The 26,663-nt window shown below is 37.9% G+C and overlaps 1 protein-coding gene across 1 annotated transcript in view; it reads left to right on the forward strand.

Moving 5' to 3' along the window:
- Nucleotides 1-25,518, forward strand: part of GREB1 (growth regulating estrogen receptor binding 1) — an 88,092-nt gene extending 62,574 nt beyond the window's left edge. The window contains exons 22-33 of the mRNA XM_018920887.3: nt 1,280-1,854; nt 8,826-8,928; nt 9,677-9,835; nt 11,911-12,053; nt 12,777-12,938; nt 14,752-14,956; nt 15,763-15,937; nt 16,843-17,061; nt 19,375-19,510; nt 20,044-20,244; nt 22,281-22,419; nt 24,062-25,518. Of these exons, the coding sequence (XP_018776432.1) occupies nt 1,280-1,854; nt 8,826-8,928; nt 9,677-9,835; nt 11,911-12,053; nt 12,777-12,938; nt 14,752-14,956; nt 15,763-15,937; nt 16,843-17,061; nt 19,375-19,510; nt 20,044-20,244; nt 22,281-22,419; nt 24,062-24,225 (2,381 nt within the window). The 3' untranslated portion in view covers nt 24,226-25,518. The remainder of the gene's footprint in view (nt 1-1,279; nt 1,855-8,825; nt 8,929-9,676; nt 9,836-11,910; nt 12,054-12,776; nt 12,939-14,751; nt 14,957-15,762; nt 15,938-16,842; nt 17,062-19,374; nt 19,511-20,043; nt 20,245-22,280; nt 22,420-24,061) is intronic.
- Nucleotides 25,519-26,663: the final 1,145 nt, after the last annotated feature.

A 26,663-nucleotide genomic window follows, 5' to 3' on the forward strand; every position in this document is an offset into this window, starting at 1 on the left:
TATTTTAATGGGATCCCTTAAGATGACTAGAAAATATAGGGATTAGACTTCTGAAGCATAGAGATAGGATCTTTTCTTGCTTGAAAAATTAACATGCCATGGGGTGCCCAAACTAGGTGCTTCCATGTGGTCTGCCCATGGCTCTGTGCCCTCAGTACATCTGTGGTTAAAGAAATATTTTTATTTCTCTTTTTTCTGTGCCCCTGGATACTGGTATTTTGTGGGATGTCAACCGGTGTTACTTGCAACCATTCACAGTGCTGGTGACACTTTTGTATTTGTTGCTAATGGCTGTTACTGAGTACTTTGGATTAATAGACAGAGGATAGCTTACTATTTCTTGAAATAAGGAGAAACTATTGTCTTTTGTCCATTCAAAATGTGGGGGTTTTTTGAGAACCAGAATGGTTTTTTCACCATGGGAGGAAATCTGGTTTAGCCTATATTCAGCCTTAGGCAGATGTTTCTTATACCTTGTGTAGACTTATTCTACAAGCAGTTCTCTCTCTGCTTTAAAGACTGTGAAATATTTGCATGCCCTCTCTCACTAAGTGTTAAAGATGCTCAGAACCATTTAACATGTGTTAAACTTCCAATAAATCTTAATAGTTAAAATATATAGGGGAAAAATATATAGCTTTCTGAAAATCTGCAATTACCTGCAGGGTGCATCTACATCCCATATTCCCAGCCAACATTCATGAGTTCAGTATGTTCTCTGAGCTGACCCAAAGCTGTGTGAATGCACTCATGCATTATGTAGCACCAGGTGCTTGAGGTTTATTAGATCAGCCAGGTTTTATTAGATCAGCCTAAGTGCTGTAGTGACACAGACATGGGTGTCAGAGCAGAGCTGACTCAGAGGACTGTTTTTAGATGTCAGTCTGAGTAGACATTTCTGTAGTGTGGTGGGGTGATAGCCTGGAAATACTTATTTCCTTCATTTAAACAATGGTTTCATAAGTTTGTATTTGTCTTGAGTGATTAAAGTATCTGGTGAGCACCTTCAGCAAGGAATGTATGAGGGAAATACAGGACAGAGCAATCACTGACATATTTCCTATGCTACTTCAGGACTTAAAAAGCCACTTTCTGCATTGAAACAAATACTACAAACTAGTCCCATTATGGCTTCCTGTATGAGGAAGGTCAAAGTAAGAAGAGAAGCAGTGTTTGCTGGACAGTGTATCAAGATGATTATTTGTTGTGTTTTGTTCAACTGTGGCATTGACAGAGATGGTTGCACTGTGTTGAAATACAAATTTTCTTTTAATTACAGCATTCTGCACTGAGTCATCCCCTCCCCAAGCCCTAAGTAGCAGCACTGAAGAAACTACAAATACCTATGAAAGGCAGAAGCAGAAAGTAGACAAGGGGGCACAAACAACAATCAGCAAACACTTGCCACCTGTAACTGAACAGCTGGATATGAAACAAAACATGAAAAGTACTCAAGTATCCATCACCTCCTCATCCTCCCCACCTTTTTCCTCCTCTTCTTCCTCCTCTGCACCTACCCATAACTCCTACATCCTACAGACGTCTCAATGCTCCATGACCAAAGCATCAAAACAGCCTCCCATAGTTTTCCTGCCCAAACTGGTTTATGACATTATTACTTCTACAGACAGCAGTGGACTTCCCAAATCCTCTTCCCTCTTGCCTTACCATTCTGTTATGTGGGCCAGTTCTTTTCGTCCTCTTATGAGCAAGATGATGACGTGCACGGAGCAGTCCCTGTACTACCGCCAGTGGACGGTTCCCAAGCCAATCCATATGGACTACAACAACAGAAATGAGGGCAGAATGGACACCTTTCACCCAAGGAGACTGCTGCTGAGTGGGCCACCACAGGTGTGTAAAAAGAACGAGGTATTATCATTGATTTATTTTGTTTAGGTTTATAAAAATCTCAGAAAAAATATTTAGTCATTATTATTCATACTTGAAGGGGTGGGGTTTTTTGTGGAGAGTAAATGAAATATGTTTTATTTCCTAATCCCTTCTAATAAAAAATATCTTCCTTTCTTTACTGTTAGCCTGAGTTTCAATACAGAGAAGCTGCAGCAATATTCACTTTAGTCTCCATTAAAATGTTCTAAAGACACTTTGCTAAAGAGATAGATTTTATGTGCAATTCCAGTTTGTTAAAGTTGAATATGCATTTATGTTTTAAATAAAGATCAAAGATCTTAACAAAGCCACTTTCTTATGATCAATGTGAAAGCAGCTGGGAGTTTGTAATTAAATTATTTTGTTTCCTTTGCACAGCAGACAGAAATAGAAGCTGTTGTAAATAATACATGCAAGAAGGCCAGTTCAAAGTAGCAGAGCCATATTTAAAGGATGAGTAGCTGACCCAGGAGTTTTTTACATTACTTTGAAAATATATATGAACATAGGTCTAGTTCTGAGAATTTTCTTGTGTAAATTCTCTAGGAATGTTTAGCACTTATCTCTGAGCAAGGTATCTCCCAGTTAAGTGCACATGTTACATGCTAATGGTAGTATTGTGCCTCATGTTTTACTGAAGTATGAGCAACAAGATAGGAAGAAGCACTGTGCCTGCTGAGAGCAGATATATTTCCTGTGAACCTCAGAAGTCAAACAGGATAAATGCAAGACAAAGGTGTTTCCAGTTACTGTAACATCAACCCAAAGAATTAATACAAAGATAGTTACTGAATTAGCTTGATCCCCTCTTCTATGCCCATCCACGGCAAAAAGCAACTGCATATTGCTATTTGTTACATTATTGTTTCCATTGTATACCTAAATATATGGTGCAGAAGAGCAGAGGAGCATAAATGAGCTCTTCATACTGGTAATTCCCACAAATGTTACTCTGATTCATGAAGGATTCCAGAAAACATTCTGATTATCAGTTTTTCGCTGTCCATTCCTTTGATCTAAGTAGTTTGTGTGTGACAAATATTGAGGTGTTATGTGATCAAGAAACGGAATTTCATACTCAGCTGCAGCCCAAAAATAAATACAATGTGGAGAGAGATGTTCATTTTCATCCCCAAAAAAACCCCAAAATGACAGGCTGTAACAAAATGACAGGCTCTAACTTCTGTTAGAATTTTATATTGCATTCACATCAAACCCCATAAAGATATGATTCTGAAAGCTATCCTAAACTCAGATCCTAAATTCAGATTAGCCAATAATAAATTTTTTCTTTGGTATTCATTTGCTTTTGAGTCCCAAATGTAAATTGTGGCTCTCAGAAGAGTCATTCAGAGATTTCTGACAGCATACTACACATGGTGAGAAGGATTTGATGTATCGCACACTTGATATTTGCAATTTAACTATGATCAAACAGGAAGCTTCTTTATTTGTCAGCCCACTTTTCACTATCAAACCTCTCTGTCTTTTTTCCAAGTATGGAATAGGACTCCTTTTCACCCTCTGTACAGCTGTGAATTTCAGCCTTGGTAACAATTCTTTTACTTGAAACTCCATCTCTTTTTCAGCTGTCTTCACAATGCAGGTTATTTCCTACTGTTGTATTGGGTCCTACAGTTGGATTAGTTCCTAAAGGATGCTTTTTTATGTGTTTATTCATTTTATATTCCTCAGTTCTTACTGAAGAATATAGCTGTTTCACACAGAACAAATTCATGCTCATCAAATCAGAAGATTCATATCTTCTACCTAAATATGAAAATGTAGGGTTATATATTAATTTAATAGAATTTTCCATCTATTGTTCCGTGGAAATCTCTTAATTTATTTATATCTTCATGGAAAAAATCCAGCAACTTTTTTACCTTTATTATTTTATCCTCCCAAAGTACTTAAAATGCCTGTAAACCAAACAAATAGCCTTAAAAATATGTGTGTTGATTTAAGGTATAACAGTGCAGAGTTTCTTGAAGGGAATAGTAGCAATAAATTATGCAGAAATTAGAATTATCCTTCTCTTTTGAGAAGAAATAATTTTCCTTCCTAAAGTAGGTTTTATTAATTATTTTTGATAATATTAACATTTCATATGGACTTAATGCTTACTGCATCAAGAGGTATAGGCAGAAATGAAAACAATTATTAGACAGCTCATATCTAAATGTTGGTAACATCTCAGCCAAAGTGTAAGACTTCCAGAATAGTATCTTCCCAAAAATTAGTAATTACTTGTTTTCTTTATCAGGCAGCGATTCCTTTACTAAAATTTAAATCAGGAAGCAATTTTCTGATTAAAATGAAAAATATGAAATCAACAGAGCAGAAGACTAGGCACATTAGAGAATCAAAATGACAATTCTCACTGTCAGGGAAATTAGAAACTAAATATGCTTACCCTTCTCTCACAGAGATATTTTACCTATGTACTGGTCAAAATATTTTGCTGGAAGACTTGAGGCATTTTTAAAAGGACAGTTATGTACATTAGAAGGCAATAAATGTCTTATTTTTACAATAGGCTTTAGGAAAACCTGGATAGGTATGGGATAATATGTCTGTAATTAGCTCACAGGATCAAAGTGAAACAAATGGGCCAGTGAGTATAATTTAATATACATCTCCATGAGCAATACGTACCGTACCTATGGCTCAACATCTGCTCTCTGGTACACCCATGCAAATGCCTATATGGAATTCTATATTCTCTCAAGTATTTTTTTCTTCAGAACATTCATCTTAAAGTTCCCCAAACTGCAAATCAGGGTTTCATATGTTCAGTTTTTTAATTGGATTTTACAATTTAGAACTGGCATTTTCCTGAAGCGTGGAAGCTGCTGGTGAGCACAGCTCAGTCCTGTGGCACCACACCCAGGGAATGGAGCAAGCATGTCTTAAGACACTTCCTGAAGAAGAAAACTGCTGCCCATGTTATTACTCTACCTTTATTAAAATCTCATTACAATGAGTAGTATATACCATTCAGCTTGTGTAAGAAAAATATTAGGGAAATATTTAATATATCTATTATTAGCTGTGTTTTAGAAGAATGTAGCATGTGGAAACACGGAGAAGAGCCATCAACATTTGACCAACTGTCTGTGGATCATCAGCATGTTTTCTGCAAATCATCATTGATTCACAGGCCACAGTTTGAAAACCACTCTCATGGTATGTGAAGAACTGTCTTACCTGGAAATTAGAATAGAAAAGCCTTATGGAATTATTTCCCCTTTCGCCATATTTCTCCAAATATGAGGCCTGAAATCAGATGATGCTTTATACCAACATGTAAGAATAATAAAGTACTTCTAGTGGTCCTAGTATCCAGCATATGGAACAAGTTCAAAAACCAAGCTCATTACTGTTACACCTTCTACAACAGCACTTTTGAATGTCATTCCATGGATGCATGGAGGGACACATGCAGTTTATCTCACTGGAATGCTCTCTCTCAGATTCTTAGTTTGTTTGCACCCTATGCTTGATATCTATGGCAAGCAGAGTTCAGTGGTCAAAATCTTTGGAGATTTTTCCCCTTCTTTTTGGTAATATATGTCTTTGATAGAAAAACTAGACCTTCATATATATGTCAAATTTTCTTCAGGAAAGAATTTGAATTCATATTCCTTCCTCTTCCTCATGAATGAAGAGCTGCAGAGTAAGCATATTCTTAGTATTTTAAGGGTTAAATAATCTGTGACACTAAGGATGAAAATAGAAACAAACCCCGTAAATCTCATCAGGCCCCAAATTCTCTAGTTATCATCAGTTTTCACAGGATTTGAGATTTTAATTTCTTAGTCTTCTGTTGTTTTCTTCTTCCAAGTCTGATTCTTCAGACTTCTGTCTTCCAAAGTCAGATAGACAGAAACAAATTAGAGTAATGCTGCCATTATTTGGGAATATTGCCCCCCAGGTGCCTTATCTTACAAAGCACTGAGCACTGCCACATGTTTGAGGAACCTTTTTTCTGGAAAGCAGAGCTGTTTGTCATAGTGGCCGCTCTCATGTACATTTTGTTTCAGAAACTGTAAAAATACAGCCCAGTTCTAGGTTCCTTCAGTCTTTTAATCTGTTTGCAACTTTGGTGTCCAGAGCAAAGACAGGATATGGGGAAAAAAAACCTTGCTCAGAGTACTTCCTTACCAGTTGTTGTCATTATTAATATATCATGCTTAGCCCAGAGTCACTAGTTAGGATCAGCACAGCATTGTGCTTGACTCCCCTAAAGCCATGTAAAACTGCAGACCAATCAGGTATCCACTTTAAAGTTTCTTTTCAGATCTCCTGTTTATTGCAGTTAGGAGACAGGGGATGGGCAGGATCCCATTATGCAGAGGATTATGCTTCAAAGGTGTGCATACCCTGCTTGCAGGATCTCTTTGTAGTTACTTACAATGCACAAACTCTTGGAAAAGGGGGTAGTGACAGATGGGTCAAGATGGGGGGATGTGGAAGTTGTGATTTTCGATAGTTATTCAGTATTTTCAAACCAAGAGTCTCTGTGCTATTCCATTTTTCCTGAGATGGTGCACATATGAAACAGTGCAATTAATTTTAGAGGTGCATTTAGCTATCTGGGTATGCTACAAGTTCACTTGTTCAAGATTCTTCCCTTCTGGAATAAATGCTGATTGTAAATAAGATGTCATTCTTTTCTTTCTTTTTTTTTTTTTTTTTTAATCTTCTTCTCAAAATGACCTGAAAAAGGTGTTCTCTCTTTCACCAGTTCATTTCTTGAGCAGCAAATGTGCAGTGAATAGAGTCCAAATATGAATACTGCATGTGCACAGCCCATGCAGTTTCTCTGGCAGGGAAACATTCTAATAACATGGAGATATTCCTGAAAGTTCCCAACAGCTTTCTACATACAGCATTGCTCATATCTAGCAGTTTGTAAAACTCACAGTACTAAATTGGAAACATTTAATGTGACAGAGATTGGGGAAGATCTGCTGCATGCCATGGCCTAAGTGCATGCATTACAGATTAGTGGTGTAGCACTTTTCCTCCTGTGGTTTCCAGCACTTTTGACTCATGACCCTACAGTTTGTGTACACTTGAGACTGGTGACTGATGCTTTTCATCTCAGCACCATGCAGCAGTAGCCTCATCACTCCCACACACATTGTGAAAAGCCCTTGGCAAAGACTGGACCCCCAAGGAAAGAAAAATACATGAGTTTGATAGAATAAAATTTTAATGCATATCAAAGAGAAAAAGTAAGGTTTTCAGTGTGTTGTTCTGTTGACAATTCGAATTATATACTTCAAACAGATTAAGAAATATTTTTTATATAGATATCTAATATCAAGGAGACAGGTGTGTTTTTGATAAATGATCTCTTGTTTGAAATTAGGAAACTGTTTATATGTCAGGCTACACTGTGTTTAATGAAAAGATGATCAGAGGTGCTTTAAAAGAGTATGTTCCTAAGAGAATAAAAAGGTAATTTCAGACATGAGGAAAACAAATGAAAGTATTTTCTTTGTTTGCCTCAAATGTGGGAAAATAAGATGGTTTTGTTTTAGCTCCTCAATGAGTAGCCATTGCTGCCAAGTTTAGAACCTTGTTCCAGGGTCAGAGGAAAAGATTCTCAGTTTCAATGGATTTTACATAAAAAACAAAACTGGGAGTTAGAAACATCTGGTCCATGGGCTGACTGTAGTCCATGCTGTCATTTCCTCTGTTTGAAGTAACTTTTTTTTCTGTGTTACTCCAGGATGATAGAGAGTTGTGTGCTGACATTTGATTCTCAGCAGAGAACAGGGATAAGGAGACCATTATCCACCCTTTGCAAAGCAACTGTTGAAACTGCAGTCTGATATGAAAAACAACAGATAATGAGCTTTGACCAAAATAAATGTCTCTTGCTTCAAATGTAAAGCCTCCCTTCCTCAAGTGTTGAGAGAAAATGAAAATTTTTCTTGTCATAGATGGAAAACAGTAACTTAAATACTCTGTTTAGCAATTCCAACACCCTATGCTTCTGACATGTCCTAGCAGTAATGGAAGTGAAGCTGGGTTTTCAATTCAGTAGTGATATAGACCTAATCCAAAATCTGATTCCACTCTGTGAAATCAGACAGTTGCTGTCCATTGTGTTGTAACTGATCTACATGTTAACCATACAGTCCCCATACACACACAGTATCATGGTTTTTAAAGCTGCCTGCTGAGACATGGCCTTATTTACTTGATGTTATCATTAGCAAACTACTAGTGAAAGACAGAACAGCCCACTGAGTAAATCACTGGCTGTGGCTTACACCTTCCAGCAATACTCCTGATGTAGTGAAGGGAAAGTTAATACGCTCTGTTGATGGGATGAAAAAGAAAAGAGAAAGTTATATTTTAAGATAATTTTAAAATGGGCTTTTAAAGGTAACTTTAAAAGATTGGAAGGGAAATATTTTATTTTCAGCATGAGAACAGGACACTGTTGCACATACCGTGCCCTTCAGGAGTGGCCAGCAGGAGCTCTCTTGGGGATGTGTTGCCCCTTCAGTAGCAGGCAGTGTTCTGGTAAATCATATGGAAATGAAAGGCTTGGGATAATTCTTTAGTTATCTTGTAATTCGAGGGTTCTTTGTAAATTTTATGAGCTTATGTGATTTTTAAATGTTCATTGCCTGTGTAGAACCTATAACATTAGGAGAGAAAATTCTTGTCTCTGGGCCTGTGATATAAAATGTGTTTTCCAGCTAGGCTCCGGCACAGAGAGAATAAAACTGTTGAACATTACATTTTTCATTAATGACAAGGAATATACAAATAACAAAGATATCCAAGTCCAGAATATTAATATTCAGCTTCACCACAGCTACAATTTCCAGATATGTGGAAAACTAATGTGATGAAAAGCAAAATATTACTCTTTTTTCTTTTTTCTCTCATTTATATGTTTACAGATAGGGAAAACAGGTGCCTATCTGCAGTTCCTCAGTATTTTGTCCCGAATGCTGATCAGACTGACAGAAGTGGATGTTTATGATGAGGAAGAAATCAACATTAGTAAGTTCCTGATATAAAAATATTCTAGAGACAATAGAAAATTGTTTTGCTAAATTGAAATATAGTTGTCTGTATATTCTATGTGTATTCTATCCCATTCACCTTTGCAATTGCTTTACATTATATAAATACTCTAAGAAAAATATTTTCTGATCTTCAACTGAAGATCATTCTTCATCATATCTTTGAATATTTTAAGAATGAATTAAGAATATTTTATTATTTTATTCATTATTTAGAATTTAGGCAAAGAACATACCTCTGTTTGTTTGTGGAAAGAGATTGACAGCATTTATGTATATTAAATGATATCCAGCCATTGGTCTTCAGTGTAGAATTGGAATGAACTTCAGTGGTAAAGCATATAAAAGGAATCATTGAAATTTTGTCAGATTTATACCCTGAGGAACAATGTCACATTTTCTTATTACACAAGATTACCTGAGGGAAGGAAATTTCTGCTCTCTAATATCTAATTTTAGTCCAAACTTGCTTTATTTACTCATCCGTGTTTTCAGATGTATTTCTGTCAGACAGGACATGAAGATAATTTTTAAAAGGTAGAATTGGATTGAGGTGCAAGGTTCATTTGTGCAAAAGTTTACCTCTTGGTGCATAATGATATTGTGTCATCAGACTAATGAAAGAAAAAATAAAGCAGGAATAATAGGTACAGCAAAACCATCTAAAGCAATATAATAAAGATCTTTAAAAAATTCTGAATTCTTATTTTTCAACAATATCATAGACATGAAAGAAGAATCTGATCAATACTACCATCAGCCTGGAGATATGTGGCCAGATTTGGAGTCATTTAAGAAGATGCCTTTTGACTACACCATCCATGATCCAAAATATGAAGATGCAAGTCTGATTTGTTCAAAGCTTCAGACTATAGACAGTGAAGGTTAGAATTTTTGAAATCCTTATTGGTACACGTCTATGTATTTATTTGTTTTTAATGTGAGAATCCTGTTAAATTTTAAACAGAGATAAAATATCAGAATTGCTTCTGATTAAGTAATAGTGAAAAAAGATTTAAAGTTTTCCAGATGAAGTACCAGAGTATGACCCTTATAAATTACTTATGGAATATTATATGGATAGTCTTTCATTAAAAAAGCTCTAATTCTACAATAAGTTTGTGCATTTGAATCATTTTCTAAAGTAGCATTGTCTTGCTCTGTAGCAATGCAATGATTTATGTGCATTAAGTTAGCTTTGTACTTAAAAGTAGGGATAGGTTCATTTTTTTAAGTTTTAGGTTAGGTTTGGAAAGCATGAGATGAACATGCCCAGACCTAGATTTCTGGAGTATTGATGTGTGAGTTAGTGCTCTGAATTAGCCAGCTGGACATACACAGGCCCATGGGAGTGGGTGGCAGGGAGGAAACCCTGCTGTTCGGAAAGCCCTTGGCAGGCTGGAGAAGTGGAACCTTGTTACCAACATGTATTATGAAAAATCCTTTCCTTAAGATTTTTTCCTCCTGAGCTGCTGAGAGGCCTCAGGAACAAAGTGTAAACAATTCTTATCTGCTGCTGTGGAATGCACCAGGTGGATCTGTGATTGGTCTCACTGGTTGTTTCTAATTAATGGCCAATCACAGTCCAGCTGTCCAGACAGCCTCGGTCAGAGACAAACCTTTGTTATTGATTCCTTTTCTATTCTTAGCTAGCCTTCTGCCAAAATCCATTCTTCTATTCTTCTAGTATAATTTTTAACATAATATATATAATAAAATAATAAACCAAGCCTTTTGAACATAGAGTCAACTCTCTTGTCTCTTCCCTCATCCTAAGACCCCTGTAAACAACATCACAGAACCTCAGGAACAGGACCCTGTTGAACAGTTCACCCAACATGCCCCTTGCACTTGGAATAGAATAACTTTATTCAGCTGTACAAGTCTGGGGCCAGCTCTAGAGACAGCAGCTTTGATAAAGGTGACTTGGTGGTGCTGGTTGACAACAATTGAACATGAGTCACCAGTTCTCCACTGGGTTAATGGCTTACTAATAATCTAGCAACAGGTCAAGGGAAGTGATTATTCTTCTGTGATGGCAACTCTAAGGAAACATCTGGGTACTCTGTCAAGTTTTTGGCTTCCCAATATGAGAAAGACATTGTCATAGAGAAGTGAGGCCAGTGAGCAGCCACTAAGATATGGAGAAAATTGGAGTGAATTGGGTTCATCTAGCAGGTGCATCTGAATGCTGTCTTCAACTTCCTAATGGGAATTTATAGAAACAAACTATTGTAGATACACAGCATAAGGACAAGAGACAACAGGCACAAGTTGCAATATGGGAGATTACAATTAGATTGTATGAAAAATATTTGCAGAATAAAAAGTGGTCAAACCGTGGAGCAGGTTGCCCATGAAAACTCCACTCTTGGTGATTTTTGAAACTTAATATGACAAGGAAAAGCTTTTAGCAACCTGATCTGATGCTGAAAATCTGAGTGGAAGATTAAATAACAAAAAGTCCTTTTCAGCAGAAAATACACCTCATCTTCCCCCAATCTCTCACAAAGAGGATCCTTTGAAAAATATGGATATACATAAAGGATCAACATCACTAAACTGCCAGATTAATTTCACATAATCTACTGAGTTGTCTGTCACAGAATGGCAAATCTCATAAGGCTCTTTTTTAGTATTCATTGCTTTTGTAAACATTCTACCAATAATAGCAACAATGAAAATTTTAATGATCAGACATTGCTTACATCTCAGCCTCATGTGAAATCTCTACTGAATTACCATAATCATGAATTTGTAGATGATTCCTTGTAGGTCTCTTTGCTGTACATAGCAATTTATAACATGTACTGTGCTCAGAATGAATTCATAGTTTTGTATGTGTTTTATATTGACATTTTCCTAGAAGCTGCTTTCAGTGACAGACACAGTCTGTCACAAGAGAATACAGTCTAGCCTTGAATATATGTTACATTTAATTTGTTTATTTTCTTAACAGACAGCTCAGTGAGCAGGAGACAGGAAGATATGTACACATGCCGTCAAACAACTAGGATGAGATTGTCCAAGTATGCAGCATACAACACCTACCATCACTGTGAGCAGTGTCATCAGTACATGGGGTTCAATCCCAGGTACCAGGTAAAGATTTCCAGGTGTTACTCTGCAGATCAGAAGCTGAAGCACACACAGCCCAAACACAGTTTGTGTACATTCACTGTATTTTAATTGGCTTAGAATTTGTGGGTGTGTACACATACAGCTGATTTACAGATTTTGTTATTTCTTGAGGTTTGCCTGCCTTGACTAGGCTGCAGTTTGGGGAGCTCAGAGGACTGACCCTTGTGTCATTTACACAAGGGTGTAAGTTTATTCAGTGCTGTGATCTGCATGTGTACTACAAGTTAAAACTACTTTCCCAGTAAACTTTCCAGTGGGCTTTTCTTAAGTGGAAAAGTTTTCACCTGAGTGACTGCAACAGGTGCTACTTCTGATACAGGAGTAGTCCTCAGAATAACCCTCTAATTTCTTACCTATGTGAGGAAGAAAGTGTCAGCACTGCAAATACTGTTTTTTATGAGCCATTATTTCTGAAAGCCAGGAGGGGCCTTTAAGTATTGGTACCATCTGCAAGATGAAACTGAAACTACAGTTTCAAAAGGGAGAACGCTTTGATCTGTATTTTTTTAGTGTAAGTTCTAGCCTAGGGAATATTACTTAACACTTATGAATAATGAAGTTAAATCTAATGTCATACAGTTAGTGACTGTGATCTGTTCAGCAATGTTGGAAATGTATATAAAATACACTGATACCTTGTGGTTTGACTTTAACTGGAATTATCACATTTTTTCCCATCCTTAGATTTATGAGTCCACTCTGCATGCATTTGCCTTTTCCTATTCTATGCTGGGAGAAGAAATACAGCTGCATTTTATCATTCCAAAATCAAAGGAGCATCATTTTGTCTTTAGCCAACCAGGAAGACAACTGGAAAGTATGAGGCTACCGCTAGTCACAGATAAGGTAGCTGGATTATTTTTATTTATATTTATAGCCATATATAGAAGAAAGACACCACCAATTTCAAAATTTGTTGAATTAGTATTCTCTATACTACTATTCCTACTATCAAGAGACAATGAAGTTGTCCTTTTGCTAAGCTTGTATTTTCTCCCAGAAAGGGATATGTGAAAAAAATTTTTGAGACACCAAAAAGCTCTATCTTTTGGTCAGAGTCAAGGTTGATCCTTTGGTATAAACTGTCTTATCTGTGACAAAAGGTCTTTGGTTATGGGTTTAAGATGTTAAAGTGAGAATAGTTCCTGCAAAGAAACTCAAAGATATTATTTCATTTATCATACCATTAGTATGAGAGAGCATTTTTTTTTCTGTAGAGAAAAACCAGTGGAACATCCTGTTTTATTCTGCAGAAATGCTTAGTTACTTTCATATAAAAACAATGCTTTCAAAGAATCCTAGTTATGGTTTCAAGACTGTATAAAGAATCACACGTTATGCGTGTAGGAAGGTATATATTTGACAGGCTCTGACCACAGAATCACAGAATAAATGTGTCCCTTCACAGAGTTGGAAGGGACCCACAAGGATCACTGAGTCCGACTGCTGGTCCTGCACAGCACCATCCCCAGGAGTCACACCACGTGCCTGAGAGCATTGTCCAAACGCTTCTTGAGCTCTGTCAGGCTGGTGCTGTGACCACTGCCCTGGGGAGCCTCTTCCAGTGCCCAACCACCCCAGGGGGAAGAACCTTTTCCTGATATCCAGCCTAAACCTCCCCTGACTCCATTCAGGCCATTTACTCAGGTCCTGTCCCTGCTCACCAGAGAGAAGAGATCTGTGCCTGCCCCTTCTCATCCCTTCACAAAGAAGCTGGAACTGCAGTGAGGTCTCCCCTCAGTTTCCTCCAGGCTGAACAGAAAAAGTGACCTCAGCTACTCCTCATACAGCTTCCCCTCACAGCTCTTCACCATATTTTCTGCCTTCCTTTGGACACTCTCTAATAGTCTAATATTTTTCTTATATTGTGGTGCCCAAAACTGCACAGAATATTCAAGGTGAGACCACACTGGTGCAGAGATGTTGACCTTTACAGAGATCCCTGATGCCCACATCTAAGGTGAAGCTGTGCCTTGCTCAGGCCACACTGCTTGGAGTACTGAAGCAATTTGTGGAACAGCAGTAAGCAGTATAGCACTTCTTTCCTGGAGAAAATAAGCTGCTTCCAATAAACAGTAATCAATCAATATCACTCTCCAGTTCAAGTTTTAAATAGAAGAAGCAAGACAGCAACACAACAGCAATGTAAGAATGGCATCTCCTGCTCTCCGTCACCCAGTAAACTTGTGCTTGGCTACATGGTTAGAGCTCTGCACTGGGTCCTTGTGGATTCTTTTCTTGCTTCTGCCACTGACCTGGTTGAGGCTTTGACATTTAAGGACTATGCTCCCTTTGCTTCTTTTTCTATTCCCTTGCTCCATTCAGAAGAGTTGTCCTGTAGTTTTGGAGTAAGGCGTTTCTTGCAGTCCTATATCATATGGTCCTAAATCCTCTTGCAGATCTATCCTCAAGGTACCTCTGCATTTGGCAGGCCAAGGTTAGCAGTCCTGTCCATCCCACCACACTCTCATTGGTCAATTAAGCTAAATGATAGAGTTTTCTTTTTTACAATTCTTTTAAAAGTTGTTTATTTTCCTGTCAAGGAAGTTTAAAATGTGTCAGTTTGTCTAGTGTTAGTGGATCTGATTTATTCTCCTGGAGAATCTATTTCTCCTTTTTCTGTCCAGATTAATAAACTCACACTTCTTTTTACCTGCAGAGTGAAGATTACATAAAAAGCCCCACTTTTACTCCCACCACTGGCCGTCATGAACATGGACTTTTCAATTTATATCATGCAATGGATGGAGCCAGTCATTTGCATGTTTTAGTTGTCAAGGAGTATGAAATGGCCATCTATAAGAAGTATTGGCCCAACCACATCATGCTTGTTCTTCCAAGCATTTTCAACAGTGCAGGAGTAGGTAAGTGGAACAAGAAGTTCTAAAAAATGTGGACACACAACTTGGATCCTTAGGTGTGGTTATTTGACAGTGCAATGTGGACCCACAGCTTGCAGCTAGGATGTCTGATGTGGTGATCTGGATTCCCTCTGAAGACAATGTGTCACAGCAGAAGATACATTTCTCTTAATCCAGGACGCCTAGAACAAGCTAAATGAGTTGCACCCTAGAAATACTTAATTCTTCTATTGTCTTTGAAAGAAGCTGAGGGTGTTACAGCTCAAATGGAGTTGCTGCCTCTGTTTCCTTGTGGAAATAAAATGTGAGCTATTTGCATGGGCAGTGATGCTCTGGTTGGGTACATCCCTCAGGAAGGTTCTGCTAATATAACATCTGTGAAATAGTCAACCCATTGCTTGTGCTGCTGGAGCACCTTATATACAACAGTAGTGACAAACATTCAAAGTAGATCATCAGGGACAATTTCCAGTGTCATTCACTGGAAAGCTGGTCAGTCAACATGTCTAGCTCTTTGCACTAAGAGATGATAACGAACCAAATAATGTCACTGAAAAGAAGTAGTCACTAAATCCTTAAGACACTAGAAAATCTTTACCACATTTTTCATCCTTCCCAATGTGGTTTTTTAAGTCACTTGCTTGGCAAGTGAAAGAGCAAGTTGGCTCTGGGTAGTGGTGGGGTTAAAATCGTCAGAGTGATTTATACCCTTGTCTGTGCAGAAATATTCACTTCAAAAGGCTTCTGATTTAAAAGGAAACAGTTTGTGCCCCTGTTTTTAATCTGGTGGTTTATGTCCATGGTTTCAGGTGCTGCACACTTCCTGATTAAAGAGTTGTCTTATCATAACCTGGAGCTCGAACGGAATCGGCAGGAAGAGCTGGGGATAAAACCCCAGGATATTTGGCCTTTCATTGTCATTTCAGATGACTCCTGTGTTATGTGGAATGCAGTAGAAGTGGATTGTTCAGGAGACAGGAAAAGGTAAATACTGTAATATATGCTTTTTCATCCCATCTCTTTTAACCTTTCTCTGCATGTAGTTTTGAAATCATTTTTGCTACACTGCAACTTCTACCCTGTACAAGCAGGGAATAATGTTTGCCCAAGGAGAGTACTTTCCTAGGTATCTGTCTTTGCATGGCATGTAGTGTAGTTCCTGTTGTTCATTCCTGTCCCCTGAGGATTTATGTGCCCTGCAGCCATTGCTGTTGAAGCTAGAGTTACTTGGACTGCAGATTTCAGACTCTGTAAACCCTCTCTGATACACTGGACAGCATGGACATTCACGTGTCCATTTTTCACCAGATTTTTCTAGGGAACCGAAAATGACAGTTCTGTGCAAGTTGTGGCTCTTTTGTCAGTCCCAGTCTGTGTGTCTCCTTTATGAGTTCCTCAAATCCCTGAACTAGCATTTTTGTTTTCATTGCATCAGAATATTGTTTGTGCTAGATATTTTTATCTATTCCATGAACAGACTATGCAGAATTTACAGCAAACTTTCAGAGACAATGACAGCAATGAAAACTGAGATTTATGGACTCTAGGGGTGGGCTAGAAGGATCTTAATAGTTTGTGCTTAAGTTATGCCACAAGTCAGCAGCTCTCCAAGATTCATTGGAATATTATCTAGGTAACTTTAAAAGTTTACATATCTGAGTGAATATTTTGAGAAATGTAGACTAAATTACAGATCTGTCATACCAGTCCCCACCACATAATTTTAACTATAGTGAGAGACAAAAAAATATAGTAAATTAAGACAACACTGAAGTTATCTACCTGAAAGTTATAACAACTTCAACAGTTAAGAACTGCTCTTCAGTGGAAAGAGATTTTGAATGTTCTCTATATATTTTAAAATTAACACATTTTTATAATTATTGTAGTGACTATACATGGACTGAAAGGAATGTTTCCCTGAAGCAAATTCTGCAACACATTGAAGCAACTCCCAATGTCACTCATTATGCCCTAATTGGAATGAGGAAATGGTCCAGTAAAACAAACAGTGCTGAGATCAAGGAACCATTCTCCTGCTGCCACGTGCATGACTTCATTATGCTGAATGTGGATCTGACACAGAATGTACAGTACAATCAGAACAGGTAAGTCAATCAGTAGCACTTTTCAGCAGAGGGGATGAACCAAATAAAGGAAGTTTTTTAAAAAACAAACAAAGCTTAAACAAAGCTCTTGTTTTTTTTAGGGAGGTTGTGAATGGCATACAGACAGTTTTTGTTTTCTTACTGGTGATTCAAATCCTTCCCAGGCTGCCAGTTCTGCCAATTAATGCCTTTTCCCAGTTGGGAAAAGGCATTAATTTCTATAATTCCAAATAAAACAGTGATAACAAAGTGACAGCATAGACATAGACAGCAGTGTACTCTGCAGTATTGATCTACTCCAAGTGGCCTTTGGTAAATAATGTACTTCCCTTCTTGTCTGCTAACTGCTCTCCCTTCCAAAGGAGACAGGGATAGATGAATGATTGGTGCATAACCAAATCTCATTCTGATATATATATATATGGGCTTTTTACCCTGTGTAGCACAACACTGCAGCATACCACATATGTGCTCATCAGGACAATCAGGAGAAAAAAATAAATAAGTCTTGTTCACATTGGTGGTTTTTTCTCACATTCATCTGTCTCAGAAACCCCACTTTTTCTGTTATTGTGCCACTTAGGATGTATCAGATTATAATTTTGTCATGCACAGCATTACCACAGTTAACAGAACTGTATTCACTAGGTTCATAGTCTCACAGAATTTCAGTGATCTGTTTGAAATAAACTGTGGGTTTCCTCCCATTTCTGAGAGACATGCATTTCTAACATCAGAATGAAGTGTATATATATCACTGGAGATGGGATTTACTTGTCTAAAACTGGTCTTTCAGTGCCTTAAAATATAGAAGACATCCATATGGGGCTGGCAGGTATGACATGAAATGTGTGATTTTCTGTAAGCTGGGTGGGATAGCCCAGGTAATTAAAATGGCTCTACACAGCTACACTTAGGTAACTGAACATCAGGCACTGTGCTTTTCAGAAGAACTCTGCTAACTCAAGAAGATATCTTTTGAGGCCCAAGCTTACTTATAACTGCAGGGAAGCATTCTGCATTCATTATTTTCTGAATGAACAGATGTTCTATATTTATATTGTCACCAGCCTAGCATCTTAAAAGAGCAAATTTGCCCCTGTGCATCTCTTAGTAGAGAACTATGCTCCCAGGCTGCCTGTGTTACCTTATGAAGCATTATGTATGAAGGCCAAATGGGGACAATGGCAATTAAGCAAAATTATATGAGTGCAAGCAACAATGCTAAAATGTCAGGAATGCCACATCACACCACCCATTTCCTGCCTCTGTCTTTGAACCACAGGAGGCTCAGGTTAATCCTGTGTGGGTACTGCTGAGTGTGAAGTATTGCACGGCATTCCAAGCCTGGGCAAGGAAAAAGGTACATTTTAAAACCCAGAGACAGTGACAGTCAGGGATATCAAATAACCATGTAGATATTGCTAGCATCGAAGGCAAAAATTTAAAAATCTCTAACTGAATGCCATGTTTCTCACTGATGTTGACTGTTGCACTGATGGCTCAGTTAGCTTAAATTCAAGCCCTGGATGTCAATCCAGTGGTTCTGCACATCACCCGGTTTCCTTTGTAATAAATATATTCAAAATGGAGAACTGAGTCTGAATTTTCCAGAGATCAGAGTATTTGAATTTAGTCAGCTTTAGGAGTTTAGCTTTTATTCTGTTCCCTCATATTTTTTAAATGGGTCAGATTTAGCTCAGGGATGTTTGGCCTCATTCTTCTTAATCTTTTCTTGTGTCTAAGCAGTTCTCTTGTATAAAGACTCCGTGCCTTCAAATAGCTTTTGTTTCTAAAATAAAATTACATCAGTTCTGTAGAGGAACACTGAAAAAATTGCTAGCTATTAATATTCTGAGGGGGAAATGAGTAGTCAGATAATTCTGTGCATTTGATAAATCAATGTAAGGCCTCATCCATTTCCTTGGAAGTCCAAGGAATTAATTTCCTTTACTGTATTTGGGGTATTAATGTATGTAGAAATTTCTTATGGCTCCATTGTTGTAGTAAAAGGCAAAAATTGTTTTAACTCCTGGGTATTTTCCTTAGCAATTTACTGCCTTTCCACTTTATGTTTTTGATCCTTTCCCTCCCTAAGTGCTTTTCTCCCTCATTCTGGTCCTCTCAAACTAAGCTAACCTAGTTTATTACTAGAAAGCTGAAGCCCCTTTCCCTGACTGATGGGATTGGTGGAGGGTCAGTATGTTTGATACCTGTCCTTTCCGTGGTGCTGATCAAAGGCTCTGAGTGCTTGTATTGGTCAGTGCGTGATGAGGAACATTCCTCTGACCTGCTATGATTTTTTCTTTCCAGATTTACATGTGATGATGTTGACTTCAACTTGCGTGTCCACAGTGCCGGCCTCCTCATCTGTCGGTTCAACCACTTCAGTGTCATGAAAAAGCAAATTGCAGTTGGAGGACAACGATCCTTCCACATCAAGTCTAAGGTGAGAACTGAGACCTCTGTTGCACTGTTGTTAAAATTCTGTTTTCCTTTCTTGTTTTTCTTAAATAGGAGACCTGAGGTATTTTGGTGCATCATCTGTTGCCAGTAATGGGATATGTCTGCCACATATGGCTTTTTTCAGTTATTTTTTTCTGAAATCCACAATATTACTGTCATAAATACAACTTTCCTTAATAGTTTTCCTTCAAAACTTTGAAAAACACATTAAGTGTGTCTTTGCAATCCAAGTAACCATTCACTATGTGGATTTTATCTAGTTGAGCTATAGAATTGCTCAAATTCATGTGACTTCATAGGTAGGAGTACTTTGAGTTTAAAAAGAAACCTCAAAGACTATAAACACAAATATAATTTTATGAAACTGAAACTGTTTTGGTAACAGATATTTTTTACTGAATAACTTTTCTTCTTAGATTTGTAGGGTAGAAATGTATTTCATACAAACCAAAATTCACACATGTCCCACTTGATTGATTAAGATTCATCTGTATGAGAAATATTTTTTCCTCACAGGTATCTGACACTCCAGTTTCAATATCCCCTGCTCAGTACATTTGTGCTCCTGACAGCAAGCACACCTTCTTGGCAGCACCTGCTCAGTTGCTCCTTGAAAAGTATCTCCAGTACCACAGCCATCGCTTCTTCCCTCTCTCACTGAAGAATTACAGCAATCCAGTGCTCTCTGTGGACTGTTATCTTAACTTAGGACCACAGGTACTGAACAAAACAATCTTCAAGTAGCTCTAGAAATGCGTAGGCCCTGTTTTGGATGGGTTATTGATGTATTCCTTTGAAGAATGAGGTACATTCCTGTAATGTTAAAATGGAATTCTGAGTCCCATAGAGATATTTTCAGAGGCTTCAACTAAAGTACATTGAGAGAAATCCCAGAATTGTCCTAAATACTAATATAGTCTGTGAAGTGTTTTCTCAGTCTGCTATAATTTGGCTCTTCCTACAGAAAATTTCTTCCACAAGAGGGTTTTACAAATACTAGATAACCCTTAGAAAGCACTTCAAGTATACAGATGTTTTAGTTCACTTCAGACTGATAAGCTGAGGCAGAGAATCAAATACTAGACAACCAGTGGGAATGGGAGAAGGTGACATTAGGTCTCAGGAGCTGTTGGCTCTCTCTGATGAGTCTGGCTCTAAAGCCAAGGTTGTAATTCAACTCAAAGATGTCAATGAAATTCGGTACTAGGGTGGTGTGGTTCAGGAGAGAGAGACTGTGTCGTATTTACATTCTTTGAACAGAAAGAGACATAATTTTCTCTTTCAGGTTTTTCCTGGAAATCGCAGTGAAGAGCCTCAGAGAAAGAGAAAACAATTCTTACCTCTATTCTCTGCTCTTGTTGTTTTTGCACGTGTGGAATGTGTTAGGAAGATTGTTTACCTGAAGAGATTTAGTAATTAGATTCTAGTGATGGTTGTTTATATTAATTGGTCTATAAGGTCAAAGTTGTGTCCTGGCTGTCTGGAGACAGTCACGGGTTTTTCTTCAGTATGTATCTTTGTATAGTATAGTATAGTATAGTATAGTATAGTATAGTATAGTATAGTATAGTATAGTATAGTATAGTATAGTATAGTATAGTATAGTATAGTATAGCATAGTATAGCATAGCATAGTATAGTATAGTATAGTACAGTATAGTACAGTATAGTATAGTATCTCTTTAGTATAGTTATAATATACTATTAATGTAATATAGTGTAGTTTAATAAAACAATTGCTCAGCCTTCTGAATCAATAGTCAGATGCCAATAATTTCCTTCATCGGGGGCGCCCTGCATTATATGATAGGATTGTTTTTATCTCTTCACTGAATACCAAATGAAATTCAGTCTTTCTGGGCTTACTGAACTTCTCTTCCAAAGAGTTGTGTAATAACTGTCCCATGTATGTTGTTCCTACAACATTTTGAGTTCTTAGGCTTTTGTTTGCACCACGTTTGGAAAAACAAGCTTTGTGAGAGGGCATTGTACTGTTACTGTCTTCATCCATTGCATCCTTTCAGCTCTAATCCATCCAGCACACTAAATGATTTCAATTTCATTCTGGAATTGCTGTCTGAACTGTAATATGATACAACAGGATTGAAGGAATATGGAATAGGCATACTGGTACAGAGTCTAGTTGCTGAGGTTCAGCCTTCCTCCTCCACTCAATCAGCTGATCCATGCCAGATGAGGATGTATCCCACATAAGTAGTACAGTGGCACTTCTGAAACAAAGCTGTGTGTGGAAGATTCCCTAAATCTGAATTTATAAATCCTGAAAGAATGCTGTAAATATTCCTGTTCAGAGTGGATTTCAGGAGTAGCCATATAAACAAACTAGGCAAGAGGAAACCTCATAAATTCCTGTATATGTATAACTCTACTGACTTGAGTAATCCTTGAATAATCATAATGTAAATGAAATCTGGAATTTCTAAGGGTCCTTTTCATGTCTGACTATAAAGTTATTGTATTTACTCACAACAGCATTATGGTTGTGGGGAGCTATTGTTACTGCAGCTTTCAAACTCTATCACATCTAATAATAATAATATTAACAACAATACATAATTCTGAATTGTGCTTATATATATTGTTAATAAGTAGTGCTATGTTTTGGAAGGAAGTATAAAGCTCACAATATTTGGAGTTGGAAAGAAAGTCTGAATTTGAATCAAGTGCAGATAGTGGAAGGTTCATATGGAAGCTCTAAAGATGGTAATTTATTTCCACCCTCTCCCAATCAGATTTCAGTTTGCTACGTGAGTTCTCGGCCTCATTCTCTGAACATCAGTTCCTCTGGTTTGACATTCAGTGGTCTCCTGCTGTACCTCTGTGACTCCTTTGTTGTAGCTAGCTTTTTGAAGAAGTTTCATTTTCTTAAAGGTGAGCTACAATAATTTTATTACAAAGAATTAGGTGACATGGTCTCTGAGAATGTGGGGAAAATCTATTTTATCTGTGTTTAAAATCTATTATATTTATTTAATATATATGTGTTTATACATATATTCATATTCGTCTTTATATGTCCCACCCAACTTTGATGCTTGATCATGCTGGCTCTGCATGCATGGTGAACTGCAGTAAACTGGTATAGCAGTGCTGTAGGTTCTGCAGATTTCTAAGTGGGAGGGAATGTTGGATCCATATCATCCTAAAGTATGTGCACAACTCCTTACTCTGTTTAAAAACTGAGTATTGAAGATTTATGCATGAAGCATTTGCCTACTGTGTTCTTGCAGCTTTTCTAAATTTTGATAGAAAATAGGTGATTGACAAGCATCTATCAAAATCTATTTCCTATTTTTAGAAATAGAAACTGGCTCATTTAAGATTTATTCCTGATACCCAGTTTTTCCATGTAAACCTTATGATGCTGTGCAACAGTGGAGACAACTAACTTCCACTTGTGTTGCAGACAGTCACATTGCAAACTTCTTTTGGATCCTTCTGCTGCTATCTTAGGCATTTGGTGCTCTGGGGCTTTGTTTGTCTCAGCTATAACTGTCACTGGGAGAAGAGCCCCGTGGTTAGTGCCTCTTGAAACTGGCAGAGTAGTTATACACTGCTGGGTTCTTTGTTGCAGCTAAAACAGAGGCTACAAGTCAGTCTCATTTTGCATAAACCAGTCAATTTTTAATCATGTAGCATGAAGTGTGTTTGCTTTGGGATTTCTCCATCTCCCCTGGGAGTCTGCTTGATTTTCTGACCCATCACATAAGAATTAAACACCATGTGACTCTTTGTCTTGTTTCTTTTTATTATATTCACAGGATTTTTTTTGTCTTGGGCATTACCACTTACCTCACCATTTCTCATTTAGATTACTGTATGCTGATGAGGTAACTTTTTTCTCTTAAAGGAGGATTTTTCTCAAAAGCCATGAAGACATGCATGCAAGTTAAAGTGGTTATCAGCATTGCAGACAGGACAGCTGGCATTGGTTACTGAAGTGTCATTTTTTTAGTTTGGCATTCTGGGTTTGCTTGTGTCTGTAGCCACATAGACCAGATTCTTTCTTGCCAGCACATGAGTTTACCAATCCAAAAGCCACTAAAATTTGTGATTAGTTTTAAAGCCATGTTTAGACCATTTCTGGGCAGCAAAGCACAAAGAGCTTAGACAGTGATTGCCGTGTGGGTTTTGCTGAGTGAGGGTTTCATGCAGCAAAGGTAATGATCAGGAGGGCTACAAGAGGAACGGATGTAGGGCTTTTATCTGGTTTGCTGTCAGGACCCATCATGACCTCCTTAGACCTGCCAGTTTTACTTTTCCTACCCTAAGGATCATGGAAAGTGCTTCTAGTCCTGTTTACTAGGTGATTATGAGTTACACAAGAAGATCCTGACAAGGTAGCTGAACATAGCTCTCCTCAAGTCCTACCTGAGGGGTTTGATTTTCTCCCAAGCCCATTAGTAACTCCTGATGTGAAAGGAGTGGAGTTCTCCATGAAGGGTGGTGGGAGGTGGGTTATCTGAGAACAAAGGGGATACTCATGTGAGTTTCTTTTGAACTGTTTGCCCAGGTGCCACCCTGTGTGTGATTTGCCAGGACCGCAATTCTCTCCGCCAGACTGTTGTCCGGTTGGAGCTGGAAGACGAATGGCAGTTCCGCCTGCGGGACGAGTTCCAGACTGCCAACGCCAAGGAGGACAGACCACTTTTCTTCCTGACTGGACGACATATTTAATTGAAAAGAGACACATTTCCTGAATGACACAAGACACTAATTGCCACTATCTCATGAAATTACTTTTGAGAGGCTCTGCTTCTCAAAAGGAAAACAGGACTGTTTTCTGTTGTTTATTGGAATGATATCTAATCAGACAGCTTAAGATCATATTTACAAACACTGAAGTGACTTTTCTAATTTAACGTTCTGATGGAAGTCATCTCTAATTCTTGATAGAGACACAGAGACTTCCATGGTGGAAAGCATTTCATAGCAGAAGAGAGATCAATGAGTGCACTTTTTCTGTGGCAAAGAAGACCACATGCAAGTTCATAAAGAAAAGGGTTAGGAATCTTTTTGCACATTCCAGAAATAGGAAATGTATATTTAGGTCCAGGTTCTGGTTTACAAGTCTTATTTATCAAACAGTCAGCATAGGGCAACAGGAGTTGGTACGGTTCTATAGTATACTGTTTCTGATTGATCCAGGTAGGCTTTTTACATGAAGATTTGTGAAGTATATTTCTTTAAGAGTAGGATCTCAGTTGAAGCTTTAATTTTTGGAATAAGTGCCACACTGGATAGTTTTACCATGCAGGACTGTTGGAGTAGAAGACTAATTATATGTCTGGTTTTATTAGCATAAGGAAGAGAGTTAACAAGATAGGTGGTAAAATGAGATCTGAACATTTAAACCTAAAACTGATATTGACTTGAATAACTGAAGAGATCAAATGATGGGACTGACCTACAAGTGATTTATTTCTAGAACAGTGATGTTTTGTGACTAAATTGTAGACTGGCTGTAGACTTCAAGCTGAGGCAAGTGCACTCAGGAAAGCCTATGAAATGATTCTAAAACACTCCCAATACACTTTCTGGGGATATTTTCTTGCCAAGGTGCTTCAAAGGAGTGAGAAAATGGAGATTACAATGCTGAGAAATTCAGGTGAAAATCTAAATCATGTTTTTGAACAGCACCGGGCATTGTGGTATTTCGTATGCTCTAAATGTTAAATCAGTGGTCACTGTCCTTGTCTCGGTGTTTGGGAATGCTGTCTAAGCTGCAACTTCCCATTTGTCTTTTTGGAATCAGTGTTAATGTCACTCAGTCAAGGTGTAGGAAGGATGAGTATAGACATTGTCAGAGGATATCTAATATTTGGGCAGGCTTTATTGCTGGATACACCAATGAGGGGATCATTGGCTTTATACAGATGAAATGCCATTGGGTGGCTGTGTCTGTTACAGTACTGGCCTTGAAACACAGGCATCAGTATGGCTGTGCCAAAGAGCTAATTTAGGTTAATTTACAGAGGAATTGTACGTTCTGTAAGTTGTGAATTCTGTAAGAGATGTGGATTGCTATCTACAAGGAAACTGCTGGCAATCAGTGTGCTTCTATATTTCATTGTTCGTTTTTCAGAGTGAGAATTCGCTTTAAGTTTTGTGAAGAAAGGTGAGCATTGGCCTATGTAAATAGTATTACTGTTCAGTTTTCACCAGTTGATTAGTTAATTTAAACTTTTTTTAAGGAAGTGTGACATTTATGTCTTTATAAATAAAGTTCATGCTGCATGGACATCTGTGTTGGTGATGTACTTGACCAATAAGTACACACACTTTTGTAGTGGAAAAAAACAGAGGAAAAGCACTGGCTGAAAGGAGTTAATATAATTAAGGAATGACCTGAATTGATCAAGAGAAAATACGGGACTTCTTAATGGCCTATAACATAACACAGCCTCAAAAGTATAAGTGGTTTTGCAAGAACTCAGATTGAAAGACAGTGAGTTGAAATTTCCTTTCCTGTAACCAAATATTTAAACAACTTAAACCAATTGTCCATTAACTTTTTTCTGTGTTTTAGGTCTGATATTTGCTTTGTCAGTCTTTCAACATCCATTTTCTCCAAGAAACTAAAAAAGCCCTAAAGTACAAAATAATTTTAAAAAAAAAATCACATATTTTCTTAACATTCTCTTTTGCCACAAAGTTTCCAAAACGTTGACAAAATACAGCTGACAGTCACCTGAAGCCATCATACTCCTGAGTGTTGTTTCATGTTAACCTTTCTCCATACAGTATCCTGCATACAGGATAGGAGTCCCAGGGTCTGGCCTCAGCAGACCTGTGTCTATTGTGTGACCAAGTGCAACCATTCTCCATCATGGATTTTATTTATGAGCAATTGCATGTGATGAAAGTTGCATGCACAGCCCATTGTCTTGGAGAGCACACCCTCTAATAAGACCAGATATGCCCTTTCTCTGACCAAAATGCAGGTAATTCCTGTCATGCTGTGGGAGCATCTATGCACCCACATGGTAGGAAAACACAGCATTTTGCCCACAGGAGGCCAAAAAATGATGGTGGATTACTCAGGGAGAGACAACCTCCAGAGCCCCATCCAAAAGTTTCTTAATCTCTGACCTAGTTTACAAGCTAAGCCCCCC

This window comes from Serinus canaria, chromosome 3 (assembly GCF_022539315.1).
Source record: "Serinus canaria isolate serCan28SL12 chromosome 3, serCan2020, whole genome shotgun sequence".
Taxonomy (NCBI): Eukaryota; Metazoa; Chordata; class Aves; order Passeriformes; family Fringillidae; genus Serinus; species Serinus canaria.